The sequence below is a fragment of the Strigops habroptila genome, chromosome 7 (genome assembly GCF_004027225.2).
Source record: "Strigops habroptila isolate Jane chromosome 7, bStrHab1.2.pri, whole genome shotgun sequence".
Taxonomy (NCBI): Eukaryota; Metazoa; Chordata; class Aves; order Psittaciformes; family Psittacidae; genus Strigops; species Strigops habroptila.
The window spans coordinates 42,550,715-42,573,392 of NC_044283.2; the positions used below are offsets into that span (position 1 = coordinate 42,550,715).

Consider the following 22,678-nt stretch of genomic DNA (forward strand, 5'->3'; position numbering starts at 1 on the left):
TGATTAAATGTAATTGATACCAAGGGTTAGCTAGAGAGATCAGCAACAGAAAAAGAACTTCTGTGCATTTCAGTCTTCCAAAGAAGATGACTGTACTGTATATGTGAAAAATTTGTATGATGTTGTTTCAATAGTGGTTACATATGGTGACAGTAGCATAAAAGCTTTCCAATGAATAGTGCTGTCCCATTATTTAATATGAAAGCATAGAACAAAGATGAAAAAAGATGGTATAGTGTATATAGTTGCATGATTCATAAAGGACTTGTAGTTCTAAGGAACTACTGGGCCTGTTACAGAAAGCGGTAGTTAAAAAGGTAAAAATTAAATAAAAGAGACAAATACAAACAACAGTGGTGTACTAAGAGGTAAAATCATTTTGGTAGATCTCATAGAAACTTGAAGTCTCTTAACAAGGAGTTATTGTTGCAACAAAAGAGGATTGTTTACTATGATTGGTGAAGCAATGGATGGCTCAGGAGAGAGAACCTGTTACTCTCAATTCAAAGAGCACATGAATATGGTCATGATTCAGTGTAATACTCTGATTTCCATGTAAATCTTTTGTGTAAGAAGTGTTTTGTTTAACTGGAGTTTATGGTCTTGTTTTCAACTGTGTAATTGAAAGCACTTTGATTAATTTTATTTTTTTTTTTAAACTGTTAAAATGCATAGGGAACGCATGTACCTCAATTAGGCACTTTGCTTCAAAATAATACACAGTTAATCCTGCAAGTAGCAGGGTATGGTAGACTTCATATGTATAACAAATGTGAGTGTTCGGTAGGAACAAAGCTGCTAAATATCAGCAAGATTTCTTTACTTTGTTAATAACAGCCAGAAAGTAGTAATGACCATTATTGACAATCACTTTAGGAAATAGGGAATTTCCATCTTCATTTCTGTGACTCGAAGACAGACTAGATCTAGCAGAGAGATATGTACCAGAAAGAAAAAACACAAATATCTTACTGGCCATAATGTGTAGAAAATATGAGGTTTTATTAGTTCCACATTCAGCTATTGTAGTTGTGTATGAACAACCATGAAAATACGTGATACCTGTAGGCTTATTAACTTTCTTCGTAATATCTTGGCTGCATATTAGTAAAATAATGACATCATACTTGGTACAGCTCTGGAAAATATGTTTGTAAGTACCACTACATGCTGAAACTTTTTTTTTTACAGACAATTTTCTGAACACTGTAATTTGTCTTGTTGTGCACTAGCATCTTCTTGCAATAGCTTGCAATTTACCTGATAAGGAACCATGACCAAGACATACAAAGGCTATCACTAAAAATTGTTATAAAAATTCATGTACATAGAAAAGGCAAAAGGGAAAGGAAAAAATGTTCCTATGTAATTAGTTTCAGTAAGCCTTGAGGTAGCTGCCAGTGAACTGTCTTGTCTTTGACATCAAGGAATTGATCTTGCCTAGTAAAGCTTTCTTGTGATAAAAGATTAGACTGATTAACATGTAAGGTTGCATTAGTAGTTTGAGCAAAGGCAATATTTGTGTGATGCTTGCAGATAACTAAGATTGGTATTAAATGTAAATTGTCTCAGTTTTCAAGTTTTTTATTAGTGTAATTCATACTAAATGCTTCGTTTGCTTAGTTCAGATTGACTGGGATTTGCTGTTTCCCTAAAAGGCTCTAAGAAAAGTATTTTTATGAGTATTGAGTGTGTCAACCTGGGCTAGACCCTTGTTAAGAGAAGCGTCAGTGCTAGCATTCAGGCTGTCAATGCTTTGATTTTATAAGCCAAGAGCAAAAGATGGCAATGGACAGGTATCATTGACTTTGTTGTATGAGTTCAGGTGTATGCCTTAAAAAAACCCTTTTGTATAGGAATTCCATTCAAAGTCTTTCTAAGCATGTATGTTTCCTTTTCTTATACTATATACTTGATAACTAACTGTCACAGTGACACTGTATTAATAATCCAAGTTGTGTTTGACTAGCCGTATTTTCCCTCTACTGTTGTTTGGAGATCATGCATTGATGCTGCATATAAAATGAGAGATCACCTTGAGGAAAACTATCCAAGTTACGGTTTGCCTTTTTTTTTCATGTTGTAGCCTGAGAATATCAAAAAGTGGATCATTCTGATTTTCAAAATCAGGTTTAAAGTTACTAGGTTTATTTTTTCTTTTTTTTTTTTTCCCCATATCTCCTCTTTAGCTACCACATACTAGGAGATTCCCTACCAATCTCTGTATTTTTCATTTTAGGTAGTTTTGTCTGCAAAATATTTGAAAGCTGTATATGTTTGACAGGGTATTTTATTGCCCAGTGGCTGGTTTATCACATGTACGCAAAATAGTTTGTAATAAAGCTAAATTTATCCCGCAGAGCTTTTGCAGACTGCGTAAAGCTTGAAGACACTCTTCCTGCCTGTCTATCTCACTCCTGAATAGTTCAGAAATATATGGGATGGACTGGATGAAAATCGGATGGTTATTTTAGTAATAAAAAAGTTTGAAAGGTTTTTTTTTAATTGTTTGTAGATTCTCTTAAGTTTGTAAAGAAACATCTGCAGAAATTTGTTTCTGTGAAATAAGATTTCTATCAGTTTAAAATGAGAGCAGTTCGAGAACCAAAGTTATGGATTATTGTCAACATAAGAGATGGGGGTTGTACTCATGAAACCAAACCTGAAACTCAATATTTTATGCAATATGAAGATCAAAAACTTAAATAAACTTTATAAGTATAAAACAAAAGTGCTTGTAAGCTAAGTGATTAAAAAGTCAATCTTATCCCAGTGTAGTTATGAAGAGTTGATGGTTTTAGAATCAGGAAAATTTAGGAAGCATTCAGTGATTTCTTTTTACTTTCCTACAAATAAAATATGTTTAAAGAAAGTAGAAATGGGAAATGCTCTTGCCAAGCTTATTCCACAAATATGACCCTAAATCAAGTCACTTTGAAGAGTAAATTGTGTCAGTACTTCTGCTTCTTTGGGATCTCCTAGCACTTAGATATCACTTTGGAATGTGATCTGGTACCAGTAAAATGCACACGGCAAAGCTAGTTTCTTTTTGCAGATCTAGCTTGGAGTGTAATAATAAATACATCTACAGTTGTCCTGGGTTCAGCTGTAACAAGTACAAGCTGGTGGACTTTGTCTTCCACTTCATGGAGGAGATCGACAAGGAGATCAGCGAGATGAAGCTGTCTGTCAACGCCAGGGCCAGCATCGTGGCAGAGGAATTCCTCAAGAATTTCCTCGGGGCCCATGGAACCCCTGGGGGGGCCACGGAAACCTGGGAGCCCAGTAGCTCCGAGCTACTTGTGGAGCACCTGGGCTCCTTGTGGAGCGCCATAGCAACCACAGACAGGGTGGACCCGGCAGCTATTGCTGGAATGAGTTCCTCTCTTGTCGGCACACAGACCCCCCCAGCCTGGCTGGGAGGTGGGGCAACTGCCGGAGTAGGAGCCATTCCTGCTGTTGTTGGGGAACTTCAAAAACAGTTGAAGTGGGGCCTTTGGGCCCCATTAGGCACCCCTGGGGGATGTATAGCAGCTGGGACTCTGGCACGAAGCTCTCTGACCTGGTGCATGCTGTGCCGGGCAGACCCGGCTTGGGCAGCCGGGAGTAGAAAGCTCCTGCCAGCACCAAGCAGCAGCGCTCAGTCAACATGGAGCTGCTGAGGAGGGCCAGGCGGCACGTGGAGGCAGCCATCAAGGAGAAGATCTTCTCAGTGCAGGGCCCCTACCCCGTCATCCGCAAGCTGCTGCGGGCATGGGGCTGGGTGGAGAAGTTCTCCAACACCATCAGGGTGGGCACCCACTCAGGGCAGCAGCAGGACACCCAGGAGCTGCTGGAGGAGGAGGAGGATCTTGGTGGTGATGAGCAGTGGGAGGCAGCAGTGCATCCAGAGCCAGGGTCAGCATCACATTAGGCTCAGCCCTCAGTGGAGATCCCAGAGCCTCCTGAGGAGGAGGAGGAATAGGAGGAGGAGGAGGCCCAGTGGTATGATGACGACACCAATGGCATTCACGGCATGATCTTCTACATGGCGCGGGACTGGATGCCGACCTTCATCTGGCGTGGCTGATGCAATGCTGTGAATTGTCGACAGCTGCAGCAGGACCAGGTGGTGAACCACTTTGCTGGCATCGGAGCCTTCACCACCCAGGAGGGGCTGTGCCTTAACCTCCAAAACCTGCCCTGGTTCCACCAAGCCAATCCCACCACCGCCTTCCCACGGTGCTACCGGCTGGGGGCTAAGGATGAGCGCCAAGCCTTCATCGAGGATTTCCGCCTGAACCACGACAACACTTAAAGCTGATTTTAAAAAAAAAGGATAGTTTGGAGGAATTGTAGTAAACTATGGTGAGTAATTATAAATTCATGTCACCGGTTATGATGTTAAATTGAAAAATATGAGAAATTAATGTCAAATAGCTTTATCTGATTAAATCTGATTATAGAACAATTTGTTTTGTTAAAAAGGAGTAGAAATTAAATGGTATATGAGTCATTCTGAAGATCTCAGTGTGTAACATGAGCCAATAAAAAAGGTAGCTGTATTAGAGCATGTAGAAATTTCCATTTAAAATAAGCTGTATCTACTCAGTTGGAGTTTTTGAATGTCTAAATAAATTAGCAGTCATTATTGCAGATTCATAGCAAGATAGCATAAAGCTACAAAGGTTTTTTGGAAGTAAAAGATTAGTGGTGTTTTACAGCTATCCTCAAGAGCTCTAGTCCTTTGGCAAAGCTGTCACTTATGTCTAGTTCATATCTCTTGTATACAAGATCCAAATTCTCTTTACACCAGTACATATAAAATGAAGTTGTTATTCTCACTGGTGATCTAGCAGTGAGGGTGTTTATGGCTCTTTTCTGTGTCGTTCCTCTTCAGGTTCTTAGGAAGCTTGTGGCATTATTAGGTTTTCAAATAGCAAAACCAGTTTTTAATCAACTGACCGAGTCTGAAAAGCACAAAGCTGCTGCATGTTTTCCATAGAATAATGATGTTACCATTTATTAGATTTTACTATTTCCTCATGAAGTGAAACTGCAGTACTTACTATGTCAAAGAAAATGAAGGAAAAATCATACATCTCTACTTATTTAGGTAGATACAGTGTTATTCTATTCATTTATAGTCAGAGAATCTTTTTCTCAGATTTGCTGAGTACAGACAAATCCTCTTCAAGTCAACTAATGATCTGGGCTCGTGCATTACAAAGTCTTCTTTTAGGAAGAGATAATAGAGAGTGATCTCTGCATTGACCATTTGTAAGACAAGCTTAGGAAGATGTGCGCAGACGCTCAAAATCTGAGATTTAGTTGAATGTTCTGAATTACTCGCTGAATGATCGCCATTTTCTCCACTGGCAGCAGAGTGATACTAGTGAGGCTACCTTTCTTCTCTCCTTTCCAGTCTCCTCAGTGTCAAGAAACAGAGGGATCAATGAAATACTGTGTCTAATTGTAACTAGGAAGTTTGTTTCCATGGTCAGCAAGGAGAGGTGGGCAGTAACTCAAAGCAGTGAGCAGAGAGATCCACTGAACTGTCCTGTGGAAGGATTTTGCCACCTTCCTCAGTTGACTGTGAAAAAAACTTTCTAAGATTAATTTCCTTTGACTAAAGTTAGCCTGCATTAATAATGACAAACTGTTGTCTGGTGTTCCATTCTTCAGAATAGCATTTCTTTTAAGATCCTGTCACTTCCTACTGTATATACCATACTACTACTTACTACATAACACTGTGTTCTTTCTTTCTTTCTTGAAGCTTCATCTTGATTTATGATTTTCTGTCAGGCTGGTTATTCAAGCAGTGGATTTACACTAGATTCATGATTTGTTCTTATTGCAGCTGTAAAACATGAGATTGAGAGAAGCATGCAAAATTTGTGCTTAGGAAATTTAGGTTTTGTTTTCCCTCTTGAATTAGAAGGAAAACTTAAAAAATCTTGGTTTTGTGCCAAGCGCAGTCATTCTCAGATTTTTCATGGAATTTCATTTCTTTCTGACATGCAGTAGCAAACTGCAGAGTTGCACTGCTCTGCCAACATAAACAGAAAAACTGATTACTTGGAAAGTAGTTATTGTAACATTGACATTAGCATGAAAAGCCTGAGATGAATTTAGCTAGCAAACCAAGCTAGCTAAATATACCTCAATAATTATTTTAAAAAACATTTCCAGTTAACGCATAAATGGTTATTTATTCTCTGTGTCCTTGTAATAAATCAAGTTACAGATACGGAAAAATAAATATGTAAAATATGAACAAAAATGTGACATTAGTGTTACTGGTACTTCCATGAGTCGACTGAAATAAATGCAGAAAGGGTGGAGGCATATATAGGGAAAAAAAGGGGGTTATGTATACTGACTGTGTTTTACAAGCAAACACCTGCTGTTTTGAAAATATCTAAATGGCTGCAATTATTGATGCAGCTTTCCCTTAGCAGACCAATGCAAAATTTTAATTCTTGGGTGCAAATTATTTTCCTGATCAGTTCAGAGACAAGTTTGTGGGGTTTTTTCCCTTTTCCTGTAAGAAAATCAAGATTTCTCTTTAAAAACAAGGAGGGAAAAGCCCCTCACCCAAATCACGTTGTCATTGTAACTGAGCTAGTGTAAGAGTATTACAATATTTACATTATTAACCATCAGCAAAAAAGATACCAACCAATATAATTTTCTTCTTTGTTGTAGGTTTGTCAAAGACTGCAAATATAAATACAGGTTTCATATGTAACCTAAAAGATATTAATTCAAACTATTTGATGCTTGCTAATTCCATTTATTAAGGACCCAAAAAGATAATTTTTTTGTGTCTTAGGATAACGTAACTAAGAATTCACATCTCCAGTTCTCATGTTCTCATTCCTGTATTCTATTCTTTATTGTCCTTGATATCTTTTCTTCTTTTCTATTTTTTTTTTCCCTTCCCCAAAGTGTGGAGTTTTGAAGTTAAGATTAGTATTTTTAAGTTTTTTAGAAGTTAAAAATGTTAAAGATGTAAGATTATATCAGTTGTTTCTCCTGTTTCTCCTGACCTATATGAAACAGGGCGCATAGAATCAGTACTCTGAAAGTGTGTAAGTAAGTGTAAATTTTGATGTATAAAAATCACCTTTTTACTATGTACAAAGTAATGATGCTTTCTGGTGTTCCACGAAACACAGAGAGAATTCATCAGCTGCCAGAAACTGAGTTTACAGAGGGGAAATTTCAAGACCAAGATTCTTAACCTGTTCATAGATATCTTAAATACACTATATTCAGTTTTATAAAATGTTTGGGTCTGTGTTTTATAGCTGAAAAGCTGAGGCTGAAATGCTGATCAGAAAGTTATCATAAGAAAAACAAGCAAACAAGCAAACAAACAAACAAAAAAAATCCCCTCCAAAACCTAGTAAACACCTCCCAAAGAGAAAAAAATACTCAGAATGTGGAAGACCCAGATACCAAGCCCTAGTTTGAATTATGTACATTAATGATTTAACTGTGGTATACCTATGTGTTATTTGGGACTCTAAGCACTAGATCAGAAGTTATTTTATGAGGGAGGGAGTTAGACTTCCTTTTCTAGACTAATCATGTTTTGTGATTTTAAAAAATCTATTTCAGTTTTGGCTATAGTAGCTTTGGACCACCTAAATCTAGACTTCATTCCCAATTCAGTTTTCTGAACTTCTTAAATTCTCTGATCTGAATTCTTGGTTATATGTTAGAAATGAGATTTGGGCAGGGGAAACAGTGTGGATGCGCTGAATGAAAAGGAAAATGAAGACATGATATTTTTAATTTTCATTCTGAGGGAGATGGTTTTTAGGGTGAATGAACACTGTGATCTCTAGATGAAAGAATAGTCAAGATTTGGAGTACAGAAGGTTTTTAGACAAAGCAAAAAAAAGTGATTTAAGAGAGAAATATATTGATAATATATTAACTATGATGTGAAAAAAACCCCAAACCACAAACCAAACAAATCCTAGTCTGTATGATGATGAACAAATTCAAGCAGTCTGTTTCATTATACATTCTCCTGTGGGGAGAAAGCTGGCAACAGTCTTTCTAGAGCTGTTAATGGAGAAGTGCAGGCAAATGATCATAGTCTTTCTCATATGAAAAGCGTTAGCATATGAAAGCAAGTTATAAAAGTGAAGGAAGTAATTATCAGTTTAAAAACAAAAATCACCTTTAGGTTTCTCTTGTATTAACACTAAGACAACTAAGCAAAGATTCACTGACAATTGAATGTTTTTTTTCCATATTCCTTTACTCATTATTCGTGACACGTATCATGATTCTTAAATGTCAAGTCCTTCAACAGAATAGAGTTGCAGTGGAATAATTGTTAAAATAATTGTTCAATTCTATCTTTTTTTATGTATGACGAAAATAGTTTCTCAGTTTAATTGTAGAAAAGTATCACACCATTTGAACAGGATATTTAGCAAAAACTGAGCTTGTAGCAATTTTTTTAGGATAACCAAGTATTTTTTCAAAAGGTAATAAACCCCTTTTCTGTATGCGTTGCTGTTGATGTTTGAAGGTTCTGGTTCAATGATGCTCGTGTGCCTACAGATGCAAGCTTTTTCAGTGACTTAGCTCATGAGTTATTCTATAAACCACTAAATATATGTCAACATTCAGTGTTGAAGAACTCCATTTATACTTCATCATCCCTTTCCAAAGCTGCTTAACATTAAGTTCTCTTTGTATTGAATTGTTTGCTTTAATTAGCAAAACAAACACTGAACTCAGCTAGGGACATTTGTTTTGTAGTTGTAAAAAAAAAAAAACCCAAACCAAACAAGAAAACAAAGCACAACAGCAGGAAAACCAAAAAAGCCATCCATAAAATTCAAACTCTCTGAGTGATGAAATGATGTCATGTGGGAATCCTATTGAAATACAGATATCTCAGTAAAATAGCCACAGGGATGTTTTATCCATGATTTCTATGAAAATGAAGGAAGAAGTGGTAACACAGGTATCCATTTACTTGGAAAATAGCTAGGGTACCTAAAGATATCGTCACACTATAATGAATTAGTCAAAGGCCTAGAAGGGGTAAGTGTGCTTCAAAGCAATGTCTAATAACTTAGCATAAGGAATGTTAAATTAAACAAGTCCCCAGACTGCATTGCAGCAGCTAAATGTTAATACACACCATTCTATGTCGTATTTTGTTCACAAATACCTTTGGCAGAGACTTACTTAGGCAAAAAATTGTAGGCAGCAATATTAGACATTTGCTAACTGAAAGTACCTCTAGTGTTGTTCCTTTGAACGTTCTTCATTCTTCCACTAATAACTTGAACAGCACCACTTTGAAAACCTGTTTAGCTAGTAAGGGGATGAAAGCTGATTGCACCTCAAGCACTTTGGAAAGAGGTAAAGATAAAAAATATCAAATTAGAAAGATTGTTGGAGTTCTTCAGGTGGGTTTTTTGACAGGAAACCCAATTGTATTCATTCATATAATCAAAGTTAAAAAGTAAGCATTAAAGACTTTTTTTTTTTATTATTTTTATTATTTTTTGTAATGCTAAGTTATAATGGCATATTGAAGACTCAGTAGATATATTGTCTGTGTAACCGAAGTGCTAATACAGAAAGCTACAGTTATCTTAAGGCAGGTTGTTGACAGTCTTGCCAGATGGGTTAATTTTTAGGTTATTAATTAGTAATTAATATTTATACTAATTTATACTAATTTATACTAATAATATTATAATTAATAAGTAATAACTATTTTAGGTAATTAATTTAGGGTTATTTTCTTTTCTTAATAAGCAACTATAAGAATCGTCTGAAGCACAGTTGTGCTGTGTGAAATTTAGTTGCCCAAACATATTTGGGAAAAGAAATATAATGAGACATATGTTTGGAGGTTTTTTAACAATATTTTGAGTATATTTAAAGAAAAAAAAGTGAGAAATTAAAGGCAAGTTCATCTAGATTCCAATTTTCATATTAACATTTCAGTCTACAAGAAGACTAAAGATGTTATAGTGAAAGGCAGTGAAATATGAGCATAAAATCACTGAGATTGTTCTCTGGGAAAGAAGAAAAATTAGAAAGTGGGGACTGAAAAAAATAAATCCAAATAACTTGGGAAAGTGGTAGATGGGATCATGGAAGAATATAAGAATTGTCATCATGGTCCAGAGGTTAATCTAGTCCAGTATTTTGTCATTGATAATGTTCAAAGGATAAAATGCAGAAATGAGGCAGCACATAGTAATATTTTTTTATCTAAGTTCATTTACTGTGCAGCTTACAGACTCCCCGAGCGAGATATTACAGCTGAGTTTTCCATTTTTAAAAGATGTAATACTGTTCTGCGAATTGGGGGAATTTGAACTGGTTGTGGATATAAGGTCAGGATGGTAGAGTGAAGGATCCTAGGAGAAAGCATCAAGGCAAAAAGCAGGAGCATAAACCTGGATTTCTGGAGAGCTGACTTCAGGAGAGAAGACATCAGTCTCTTCAAGGACGTACTTGGAAGAATCCCATAGGAAACCATGCTGAAAAGAAGAGGAGTCTAAGACAGCTGGTTGATTTTTAAGGATCACCTACCTCCTCTATGTTTAAGAATAGTTTGTCGCAATGAACAGGAAATAGAAGGCAGCCTGAGGCCTGTCTTAATGAACAAGATGCTCCAGATAGAACTCGAGTAAAAAGGAAGAATGATAGAAGCAAGGGCAGGTGACCCAGGAAGAACATTGCAACACCATTTGAATGTGTAGGATTAAGAAAGATAAAGCCCCCCTGAACTGAATCTGGTGAGGGATATGAAGAGCTCCTACAGGACTTCAGGGCTATATCAGTAACAAAAGGAAGAGTAGGGAAAATATGAGCCTGCTGCTGAGTGGGGCACAAGACCTGGTGACAAAAGAAGTAGAAGAGGCTGATGTGCTGAAAGCTTCCTTTGCCATGGTCTTTAACAGTAACACTTGCCTTCAGGAATCCCAGATCCCTGAAATCAGTTTACAACAGTGCTTTTGTAATGAATCACTGAATCTAATGAGGCACGTAGCTATTGTAGCTTGGTGATTATTCCTATTCTAGTGAATCAGACACCTGTTGGATACTTTGGGCTCTATGTGTGAGCATGTGTGTGTGTGAATATTTGTGTTGCATATAATTATAATGTGTATATGTGTATATTTTATAGTGCCTTATCCTGTGGTTAATTGCAAGGAAACAATATTGTAAGTTATTTAAAGATTTTAAAGGCTATTTCAGAGGCTATTTATGTTAAGGAGTATAAAATGGCTATAAGCTGGTCATGAATAATTTTAGGATAAAAATGAAAAGAAAAACTGTATTGTAAACATAGGAATATTGAGAAGCTTTGAAACAGCTTTTTAATACGCAAGAAAGGTAGCTGAGTTTATGATAGAATATATTAATATTAGGCATATGATTACAAGAGTACACGTTTCCTTCAGGAACAGGGCCTGACCTACATGCCGTATAAGATCCTGCATTCTTTTTCCTAGTTTGAAACAAATTGTTTTGCATGTTTTTTATCATAGGTTATACACTTTAATTTCAGCATTAAATATTTTACAGCAGAAACTATCTACTAAGCTAAAAGATATTTATCATCATTTTACATTTCTATGTTCTTTGCTCAAATAATTTGTTATGTAAATACAATGCATATATAACAGTAAAAAGATGGTTATATGAGACTGAAAACAAGCTAACTGTCAAGAAATGTCCTTGAAAAAGTAAATCATGAAATATAATGTAGAAAAAACAACTTTGGGCTTGTACAAGCACTATAAAATCTGAGACGTACTGGAAGAAGCTAGACTAGGACTTATTTTAGCATGGTCCTTGCAGACATGAAAAATAACAAGGAAAAATAAAAATGACTATGAAATGTTCCATATATTTTTACAATAATTGCTATAGTGTACAACTGGTTGTAAATTTTAAATGATATTAATTGAGAATTGAATGGGGAGTCCAAATAAGGGTCAGATTTTCTACTCTAACCTATATGACAATTGAATATATATAAAAGGATGGAGTTAAAAATTGTGACTTCAATTGAAGAAAAAAGATTTTTTTTTTTTTATTCATCTGCTCATTTCAAAGGTGACAGACTTCCACAGGATGTCACTTGCCTTGGTAAATTGTGCAGAGATTTATTTTTTCTATCTGATCATATCCAATCCTAAACAGCTTTTCTTCTGCAAATAAGTATCAGAGCTAAATAAACAAACATATTACTTCTGCAGTGTTTAACTAGTTGCTAAAATAATAGTTTTTTCTTTTACAGACACAATGTGTGTGGCAAGATCAAACAACTCTACCATTCACAAATATAATATTTGGGTTTCAGCCTGCTGTCAGCTATTTTGATTTAATATTTGTGATGTTTGGTATTTGCATTACAGCTTTGTTGCCAGGATGATGAACATAATTACTATAGAGATGCAGGCATAATTATGATAACCTTGTTTTTAATCTTTCCTGGTAGGATTTTGGAGATGATGGGTCCTTGTACATTACTAAGGTTACCACAACTCATATGGGAAATTACACCTGCTATGCTGATGGCTATGATAAGCTCTATCAAACTCATATTCTCCAAGTAAATGGTGAGGAAAAATGTTCTAATTACCAAACTCATAGGAGACTTGGATTTGGATTTCGTTAAGCAGATCTGTTGGTGCTGTTTTACTTTTTTTACAGTGTGTTACAGCTTAACAGAAAAAGAGGGGTTTTTTTTTTTCTTATTGCTGTCATATAAATAATGTAAAACAATGCAATACAGTAATTTTCATTTTATTACTTCCTTATGAATAATAATTATTAAAAGGAGTAAAAATAGTGCAGAGGATTTGCTTTGCACTGTGAACTGTTGACTTGTAAAGATTTTTTGTGTGTTATCTGCAGAATAAGTGTTTTGTGTTTAATGTAAGATTAAAAAAAAGTACTACCCTACACATTTATTATTTTGAAATCTAAGCATGATTTTAGTAGATTAACTGAAGACATCTGGTTTTGAAATTTTGATCTTTACATTTTCCTACATCTGTTCAAGTTCTAAGGACCACTCTCCTGAACTCTGTACTTGGACAAAACTTCACTGCAGTTGTTACTGGTGCCCTGAAGATAGGTCTTTCCCTTCTCTTGAACAGTAATACCCTCTCCTTCTAGCTGTTTTTCCTATATGTGAATTTTTTTCTGATTATTTTAAGCAGTTGTTCCACTCCTCTGTATCATTCATATAAATTTAAAGTTGTCCAAACAAATTGAGTAGGCCATGTTTGCTCTGTTCAGATAGTTGCTTTTTCTCAAGGTGACACTGGTGAGGTATTTCCAATACAATTTTGGATGTTGATTTCTTGGGGAGCAAGGAAAAAAGGGAGTCCATCAGAGCAATGGGATCACTTGCTGTATATATTTTGGATAAATGGAGTTAAAAGCATGGAGATTAAAGGTCATATGAACAGCTCTTCCACAGTTTAGAAGTGCAATTGTAAGCAATAATCTTCCTAAGCACAGGCATGATGGTCAGTATTTGTAGCTGTGATAATGACTAATTAATGTAATGATACCTGTATTAACAGAAGAGTCAGACAGAAGGTTAATGAGATAATGAGGCTTTGTTGGTCACAAAGATCGGATGTGAAGGCTCAATGAAAACAACTAGATTTCAAGTTCTTTCTTGATTTACATGTGTGTAAATCTATATATTTTTAGAAATAAATATTTATATATTTTTCATCAACAAGTTTGCAAATATTTTATATATGCATATATATAAATTTAATTTATTTTTGTTTTACGATTAAAATCTTTAGGTTGTTTTTTTTTTTAGTTGTACAGTAGTAAAGAATAATGAGTTTCTTTTGGAGTCTGAACAATACAGGTAATGAGCACTGTTAAAGACATAGTTTATGGTGAGAAAATTTAGACTAATCTTACACAAGTAATATGGTAAACTAAATATTGTAAGCAATATAAGTTGGTATTTAACCCTTTTTCATATAAGCTACTAATAAAAACTATTAATAAAACACCCCAAAATACAAAATTGTAATGGCGCAGGAGTAACTATTTCATTAAATAGTGCTAATTATTAGCATTTATATAATAGTTAAAACTTTCAAAGTATATAATTTTGTGACTACATGATTATGAGACTGTATGACTATACAAATCTGAGTCTGTCAGTTTTATTTTTTTTCTTTGGATGGTATTAATATATTCAGTGAACTACTTTATATGTTAGTATTATATATGGAGTTGCAATGCCTTGCACTTGGTCCTAAAAGTTGTGTTGCTGAGGTGCTCGAGAGTGCTAAATAGTGGCAGTTCCGTCTCTAAGGAAATGGAGCTCCTTGCTATTCTGGAGTCCAGGTGGAGAAATATACTGTTTGGCTTTGATGAAGTGGGAAATCTGCACGGGGTAGGCCACCTAAAGCACCTTCTGCAAGAACTGCTGAACAGAGCAGACATGAAAATTAGATCCTAGGAAGTGAGTCAAAGTAAGACTGGGAGCTGAGGTACCAAAAGAGGCTCAGGCCGTTGGAGCATGCAGTCAAGTGGGGGCTCACTCTGAGGAGCCTCAGTGGGGAAGGCAAGGTCTCGATATGTAACACACAGATCCTATGGGAGAGGAGAAAGAACAAGGAAGAAGTGGAGGGGGAATAGGAATGTTAGGCTTGAGATGAAAAGTACAGATCTCTGTCCATAAAAGCAAAGTCCCTTCCAGAAACTCAGTAGAATCCTTAAATCCCTGATTTTTGTACACTCTTGGTCTCAGCTGGTAGTCTAAGCAACTAGCAGCCATAATTTCCATATTTTTAATCTTTTTCCATATTCTTTTATTATGGTTTTGCAGTTTGCATGTTGAGGTTACATGTAATTTTTCCTGTATATTATTTGAAATGACCTTAATTTCTAACTGGTTTTAAAATAGCCCTGAAACCTACCGATTTCTGCATCCACTCTGAGATACAGTACATTTGTGTATTTCTTGCAATGTAGAAATCTAAGGCATTTCAGTGCTGTAATAGAGCGGCATGCTGGGACATTACTTGTAAACAGTTGGGTAGCATTTGAAAATATTTAATCTTGTGCCAAAATAGACACAGTTAATTTTTGATCTTGTTATCTTCTTTCATTATCAACTGATACTTCATCCTCTACCCAGCTGTGTTTTGTGACACCACCTAAGTATTCCACATTTTTAAAGCTGCATTAAACAAAACTTTGGACAACAGGAATTATACTTCTTTAACCTTCACTACAGTTAATTGTTTTATTGCTAGAAATAACCTCAAGCAATTTCTCTCTATACATAATTAATATCAGCAATTATTCATCTAAAAATCTACACAGCAAGATTTTTAAATCATCTTGCTTAGTCATTAACAGTAGGAATATGTCCACTGTGATGTCATATGCCCTCTCTGCCAGTACTGATGTGTGCTATGTAGCAGATTTTTAACTGGCAACTGTGTATTGCAACAAGTTTTCAAACCTTGGAAAAGCGATGTCAGCAATTCTTATATTTTGTTGATAATGAAATTCAGAAGAATAGTCTTATAAATGTCCTGCTTAACATCTTCATTAATGATGGCTGAGGTGAGCAGCTCCAGTGCTGGCATGATTAGCAGCAGAGTGCTCTAGCGTAGTACATGGGTGGGTTTCCCGAACCAGGGGAACCTCAGGGCTCCTGCCATAGGAGTTCACAGCTCATGCACACTAGTGGACGTGACCTGAGCAGCCCCCTCCCTGCCCCCTCCATCTATAAAAGAAACCCTTAGGGAGTGTTATCAGGCACAGTTATTTTTACTGTGAGGGTGACCAAGCCCTGGCACAGGTTGCCCAGAGAGGTAGTAGAGTCTGCCTCCTTGGAGATACTCCAGAACCTAAATATGGTCCTGGGCAACTGGCTTGAGCAAGGGGACTGGACAAGATGACCTTTGGAGGTACTTTTCAACTTCAACCATTATGTGATTCTGTAATTACATGTTTTATACAGGTAAAATAGATTGTTGGTAGGTGTTTTGAAGAGAGGGGAGAGGTGGAGTTGAAGTTAAAGGTTTGTGAAACAGGACAGTTGCAGTCTCTGTACATCACATCATGACTTACTGGTTGTGCATTTTTCATATTTTATAAAGAAATTTAAGGAAAAATAAATATCATATTACTCAACCCAAAATATTGAATTAGAATTCAGGCTTTTTAAATTGATACCACAGGCAGTGAAAATAGGTTTTACTCACAGAACATTCTTTCTGCTTCATAAATTTGCTGTGACGGAGTTCAGCACTGAATGTCCCTGAAACGACAATAATACTCTTCTCCACTAAACTATAATCGTTTCCTTCCTTCAGTTCCACCAGTCATCAGAGTCTATCCAGAGAGCCAGGCAAGAGAGCCAGGTGTGACTGCTAGCCTTCGGTGTCATGCTGAAGGTATTCCCAACCCACAACTTGGTTGGCTAAAGAATGGAATTGATATCACTCCGAAGTTATCCAAACAGCTAACTCTTCAAGGTAAAGAGGCATATTTCTTGTTTTCTACAGGTTGTGAATGCTTTATCAATGCATCCTTTCCACACTAACTCTTATGTAGTTTTAAGAAAGGGTTGAAGTCTAAGATAAAACATTTCAGAAGATGTCTTCCAGTTTCTCCCCAAGACACATATCTTCTCTGTTTTCTTTGTGTTAGAAATAATGGTCGTACTTACTGGCAGGATCGCCAGTAAATTCCAATGTGCTCTTCTCTATTAAAAAATGTGCAGTTTCTGGGTGGAGAAAGCAGCTCAACACTGTATTAGAATTTGTCACTACAACTATATTAATGCCATTCAATGAGTATGCAACGCTAGTATTTAAATTGAGAAGCAATGCTTTTGTAAAGATTTATTTTGTAAAAGTTTGTTCTAATGCAATTATATTAATCTAGTGTCGTGGTTTAAGCCCAGCTGGCATCTAAGTACCATGCATTTGCTTGATCTCTCCCCTTCCCCACCCCAGTGAGATGGGGAGAATTGTAAAAAAGGCAAAACCTGTGAGTCAAGATAAGAACAGTTTAATAATTAAAATAAGGTATAATATATTATTAATATTACTAATAATAATAGTGAAAGAGAAAAAAACAAAAAGAGAGAAAAAGCAAAACCACAGACAACAATGATGCACAATGCAATTGCTCACCACCCGCTGACTGATACCCAGCCCCACCTGAGCAGTGATTGGTCCCTTCCGGGTAACTCCCCCCAGTTTATATAGTGGGCATGATGTACTGTGGTATGGAATACCCCTTTGGCTAGTTTGGGTCAGGTGTCCTGTCTCTGCTTCCTCCCGGCTTCCCGTGGCCCTCCTCACTGCCAGAGCATGAGACTGAAAAGTCCTTGAGCAGAGTAAGTGCTACTGAGCAGCAACTAAAACATTGGTATATTATCAGCATTATTCTTGCATGAAAGCCAAGACACAGCACTGCACCAGCTACTAGGAAGAAAATTAACTCTGTCCCTGCTGAAGCCAGGACATCTCTTAATTTTTCGTGAGCCCAGATTTAAATTTAGATCAGAACGTGGACAGAACTTTACTTTTACTGTAACTCAGATGGAAACAAAAGTTTTTTAACTGATAAGAATCTCAATGAGACTTGGGGACCTGATGGCAGAAAAGACAGGGAGAGAAATTGATGCATGAAGGGTCTCAGCAGACCACCAGGAGAGTGCAAAGACACTGCACACACACCAAAAAAACCCCACCCCCCAAAACAAAAATCATAACCACACACAAAACCCCCCATCTTCTGTGAATCTTCAGGACTCAGCAAATTCAATGAACCTACCTAGCACAAAACCTTTGAGCAGTCCTTCCAGTGATTTTTGATCAGCCATAGGAAAAAAAAATCTCATGCTGCCAGTGTTCCTTTCAAAACCTTCTCTCCTTCATCTGCAAAGGCAGGATGTATATTAGGATAGGACAGCAATCAGCCTGCAGTGGGAGAAACATTGGGACAGGCAGGTGGTGAATGCTTCTCTGAACAGTCTTACCTTCCCTATAGATGTCACAGTCCTTTGTTCTTTCATGGCCCTCTCTCCTGGATGCATGTGAACACAATTGCCTTGTAGAAACACTTTCCACTATGATTAGAAAGTGGTTGACTCCTGTTTCATAGCAGCATTCTGTTAGTTTCGCCTGTAGGGATTAGAGTGGATTTTTCTTTTTCCTTCACCTCTGTATCATATATTTCTGATAAATCAATAAAAATGGTTCTTCTCTAAGCAAAATGCATCTAATTCCATTTTCTTGAAGGTACTTATTTGAAATAAAATTTTGAAAATCTCATTTTCCCTGTTTTTTTTCCGAGGTTAAATTATCTATGCACTAGCTTCAAGACAGATGGTCTAGAAGGAGTATTACACCATAACCACGTGCCCCTTCTAGTCCATATTTCAGAATGCCTACAAAGCTGGTTTTGTAAAATAGATCCGACAGCTGAACAAGGATACTATATTTAAAATGGAAGGAATTGTTGATCATTTTATTATTCACATCACATTTTTTAAAATACTTTTGCCTGTGAAACCTGGACTGTTTGTTCATATACCTATCCAAGCTGTCATACTTGTGAAAGTGGTTTCCATAAGCTTCTACACTGATGCAGGTGTAAAATTCAAATGCACGTGTTTTTCCTGTTGTTATACTGCAGTCACACAAAATAAACCCAGGTGCCTCTGGTTACTAAAACCAAATAATTTTTTAAATATGTTATTTATGTTGAAATTTTACCCATTATGTTCCATGGAAACCTGGTTTATTTTGTGTAAAGCCAGTGACAGTGTCAACAGACCAAATGCAACATAATAAAAAGCTAATATTCACCTGATTTTAAAGACAACCATAGTCATTTAAACATATATAAAACCTCAGGCCAGTATTTGGCTCTGAAGTGCAAAATCAGTTGAGACATTCTGGATATCTGTGAGATGAATAATAGTGCATGTAATTCACTAACCAGTTGAATACCTTTGGATTAGTTTGGCATGCCTCTAAGTTATGAACTCAGGAATGAAAATGGTTTAATTAGCATGAGCAGGGAAAGCCTTCTGAATGTATAACTTGAAAGCACTTTAGCATGCCTGCATGTTGAATTTTTCCTCTCTTTTCAGCAAATGGTAGTGAGGTTCACATTAGCAATGTGCGCTATGAAGATACAGGAGCATATACTTGTATTGCAAAGAATGAAGCAGGGGTGGACGAAGACATTTCTTCTCTTTTTGTAGAAGATTCTGCTCGCAAGACCCGTAAGTAATATAAGGAATATAAAAATGCATGTAGCCCTCATTGAAACATTAAGTCAGTATTAAAAACTATGAAGCATTAAATAAACTAAAATGAGCTCATATAGATAGCTGATTACAAAAAAATATTTTAAATAATGATATCCAAGTGTCACCAAAGGCAGAGTGCATAATCTGAAGTTTATTTAGAAGTAAAACAAAATCTCTGATTCATTCTGTGAATTGACATATTTTTCACATTGCTGTTAAAATTTGGACAGTTTCCTCATGATAGATTTGTTGCATGTGAATGGAATATGAAGGAAAGAACAACTGCATGCCTGAATAAGGCAAAGCAGTAGTCTTGGTGTGGTTTCTGGGAGTTGATGGGGGTGTGGGAGAAAGACCTTTTCCAGTCTTCCTGTATGTTCTTGAGATATACCAGGAGTCCAACTTGGCCCTCAGGTTATGAAAGTCATTACAGGACTTGATCTAACATGCTGGAGTGCTCAGCAGGTCCAGATCAGTTCCAGCCTGCCCATGCTGTCTTGTGTCTGGATAACTGTGGCTCTCCAAAAATGTGGAGCAAGGGTGACCACATTCACTTGCTAAGTTGGGAGTTCAATATGTCAAAGAAATCTCTACCACTACCAAAAAGTAGCTTTCTTTATTCTCTTTTGAATGGTAGTGGGGCTTATAAACCCTGTTTATCTATTATTTGCCTGCCTTGATTCTTCTTTCCCCTTCCCTTTCTTTCTTCTGCTTGAAAAAAAAATCCGTTCCTGAGTTTATGCTTCACCCATCCGTTTTTGCCTTTTTTGTTGTTTTTTTTCTTTTTTTCTTTTTTTTCCTTTTGAAGCTGTTATTTTAATGAGTACTACATATTCATTACAAATCTATCTAGTAAAATGGTGGTTACTTTACTACTGAGTCTGATTGCATTAACCTAAGGCATTCCTGTTTATCTAGAAGCTTATTCAACAGTGCCAAGTACTCAACAGAAGATACTCGACAGAATTAGTAGCACTGCAGTTCTGCCTGACACTTCCTGTGGGGAGACACTGAGTTCTGTTACATATAGGTTTATTAAGCTTTAAATTTTTCAGAGGAAATCTTCCATGCAGAAAAAAATGTAGAATCCAAATGGTAGTATCTTTACTTAACTGCTGTCAGTAACACTAATTATAACTGTCATTTCAAAAGTCTTAACATGTTTTTTTAAGTGTCATGAAAATGACTCCTCAGACATTTCTGAGAAGGCAGCTGAGGATAAATAAGTTGTTTGATCATGCTGAATTTCTAGAAATCTAGTGATATGAAATAGCTCAGTCAACTCCATTTGCCTTTTGCAGTCTGTGAAAAATGTTGTGAATGTTGCCAGATTACAAAACTAGAATTTGTTTATGCTTGGTTAAGACTTGTTTGGCCTTAAAACCAAAACATTTATATCCAACTGTCGACTTCCCAAGTGGTTTAGTTGCATAATCGTTGTGTCCTCTGAAGACCTGGTCTGCAGTGATTGTGCAGGAATATCCACACCTATGCAAAATACTGTTTTCAGGAATTGGAATGTAATGTGATAATTTTAGATCAGCTAACTTTACAGGATTTGTAAAATCTACTAGCAGTATTTTTTATGGGTGTCCATTGGTGTCATGAAAGATGTAAGTGCAGGGAGAAAGAATATAAACCTGGTTATTCCTAAGACAATTCATCCAAAAGACACAGTCTCCTTCCTTCTTATAAAAGTTCTATGTTGTCTGTTGAAGAGAGGCATTTTACCATTGTGTTCCTTGGTGTCTGAACATGGTTTCCTAAAAAATGGTGAATGTGTAAATATACATAGTCCATACCTGCATAATTATGTCATTCAAATATAAGTGCGGCAGATATTTACATGAGTTGTTTACTCTGGTACTCTGACTTGCCTAATTTGGTTCAGAAGCTTATTTCTGTATATGCAAGAAGACTAAGGGACGTACTAATAAAAAAAGAAGTTACTGTCAATACCATTATCACAACTACATGAATAAACTGCTTTCACAGGTACAATTTTTTGGTAGATGCCATTTTAAAAAATATTTCTGTTTGAAACAAAGTCCTTTTGTTTTAGGGAGCAGTTGCTAGCATTAGAAATCTGAAATTAAGAGCAGAAGGGCTTTGACCAGCAGGTCAAAGGAGATGATCCTGCCCCTCTACTCTGCTCTTGTGAGACCTCACTTGGAGTACTGCATACAGTTCTGGTGTCCTCAACATAAAAAGGACATGGAGCTGTTGGAGCGAGTCCAGAGGATGGCCACGAGGATGATAAGGGGGCTGGAGCACCTCCCATAGGAAGACAGGCTGAGAGAGTTGGGGCTGTTCAGCCTGGAGAAGAGAAGGCTGCGTGGAGACCTCAGAGCAGCCTTCCAGTATCTGAAGGGGGTCTATAAGGATGCTGGGGAGGGACTCTTCCTTAGGGACTGTAGTGGTAGGACAAGGGGTAATGGCTTCAAACTTAAACAGGGGAAGTTTAGATTAGATATAAGGAGGAAGTTCTTTACAGCGAGGGTGGTGAAGCACTGGAATGGGTTGCCCAGGGAGGTTGTGGATGCTCCATCCCTGGGAGTGTTCAAGGCCAGGTTGGACAGAGCCTTGGACCACATGGTTTAGTGTGAGGTGTCCCTGCCCATGGCAGGGGGGTTGGAACTAGATGATCTTAAGGTCCTTTCCAACCCTTACTATTCTATGATTCTCTGCTTGCTTTTATATTTCTTCCAAAACAGTGGTTCATGCAGTGAATTAGGGATTCTTGGGGAACAAAATGACACAGGTAAAACCACCTGGATAGGATTGTGGGCTTTTAATTCCCCACCCACACATTTTAAACACAATGCTACTACTACGTGAATTTAAAGCCTGCTGATTAGATCACAAGTTATATTCTAAGGATAGTCTCTGGCGATGTAAATGTGATTTCATATGATCTGATATAAACTATACCTGTCATAGATGACATTTTTATAATCAATTTTACATTTATCCTCCTTTAAGAGAATAAAGCAGCCATGTTTACTTTTATAATCTTTTTTCTTCTTCTTCTTACTGGAGTACTCTCTTCTGGAAATCTCAGTATAGTGCCTTGAACAAAAGTAGAACAGATTCTCACTAGCTTGTCAGTTAATCTGAGTTTGTCTACTTTTAAAATGTCACATAAGGTAAAAATCATAGCAAAACAAAAGCATTTCAAAACATTGAATGGATTAGCTATTGTGAGAGTAGTTAGAACTTTTTCAGTGGAGCCATAATCATATAAACTACAGTTGCACTGCATTGAGCATGACAGTAATTTTATAGGCCACATAGTGAATACAGAACATGGTTCCCTTTTTACCACTGTATGTATTTATTTCCTAGAAAGTTTAATAGTCA

The 22,678-nt window shown here is 36.6% G+C and overlaps 1 protein-coding gene across 5 annotated transcripts in view; it reads left to right on the top strand.

Moving 5' to 3' along the window:
- FSTL5 (follistatin like 5) overlaps nt 1-22,678 on the top strand; it is a 293,863-nt gene that overhangs the window by 212,012 nt on the left and 59,173 nt on the right. For all 5 annotated transcript variants that reach the window (XM_030492605.1, XM_030492607.1, XM_030492606.1 and 2 more), the window contains 3 exons: nt 12,488-12,608; nt 16,362-16,523; nt 19,157-19,291. In XM_030492605.1, coding sequence (XP_030348465.1) covers nt 12,488-12,608; nt 16,362-16,523; nt 19,157-19,291 — 418 coding nt within the window. The remainder of the gene's footprint in view (nt 1-12,487; nt 12,609-16,361; nt 16,524-19,156; nt 19,292-22,678) is intronic.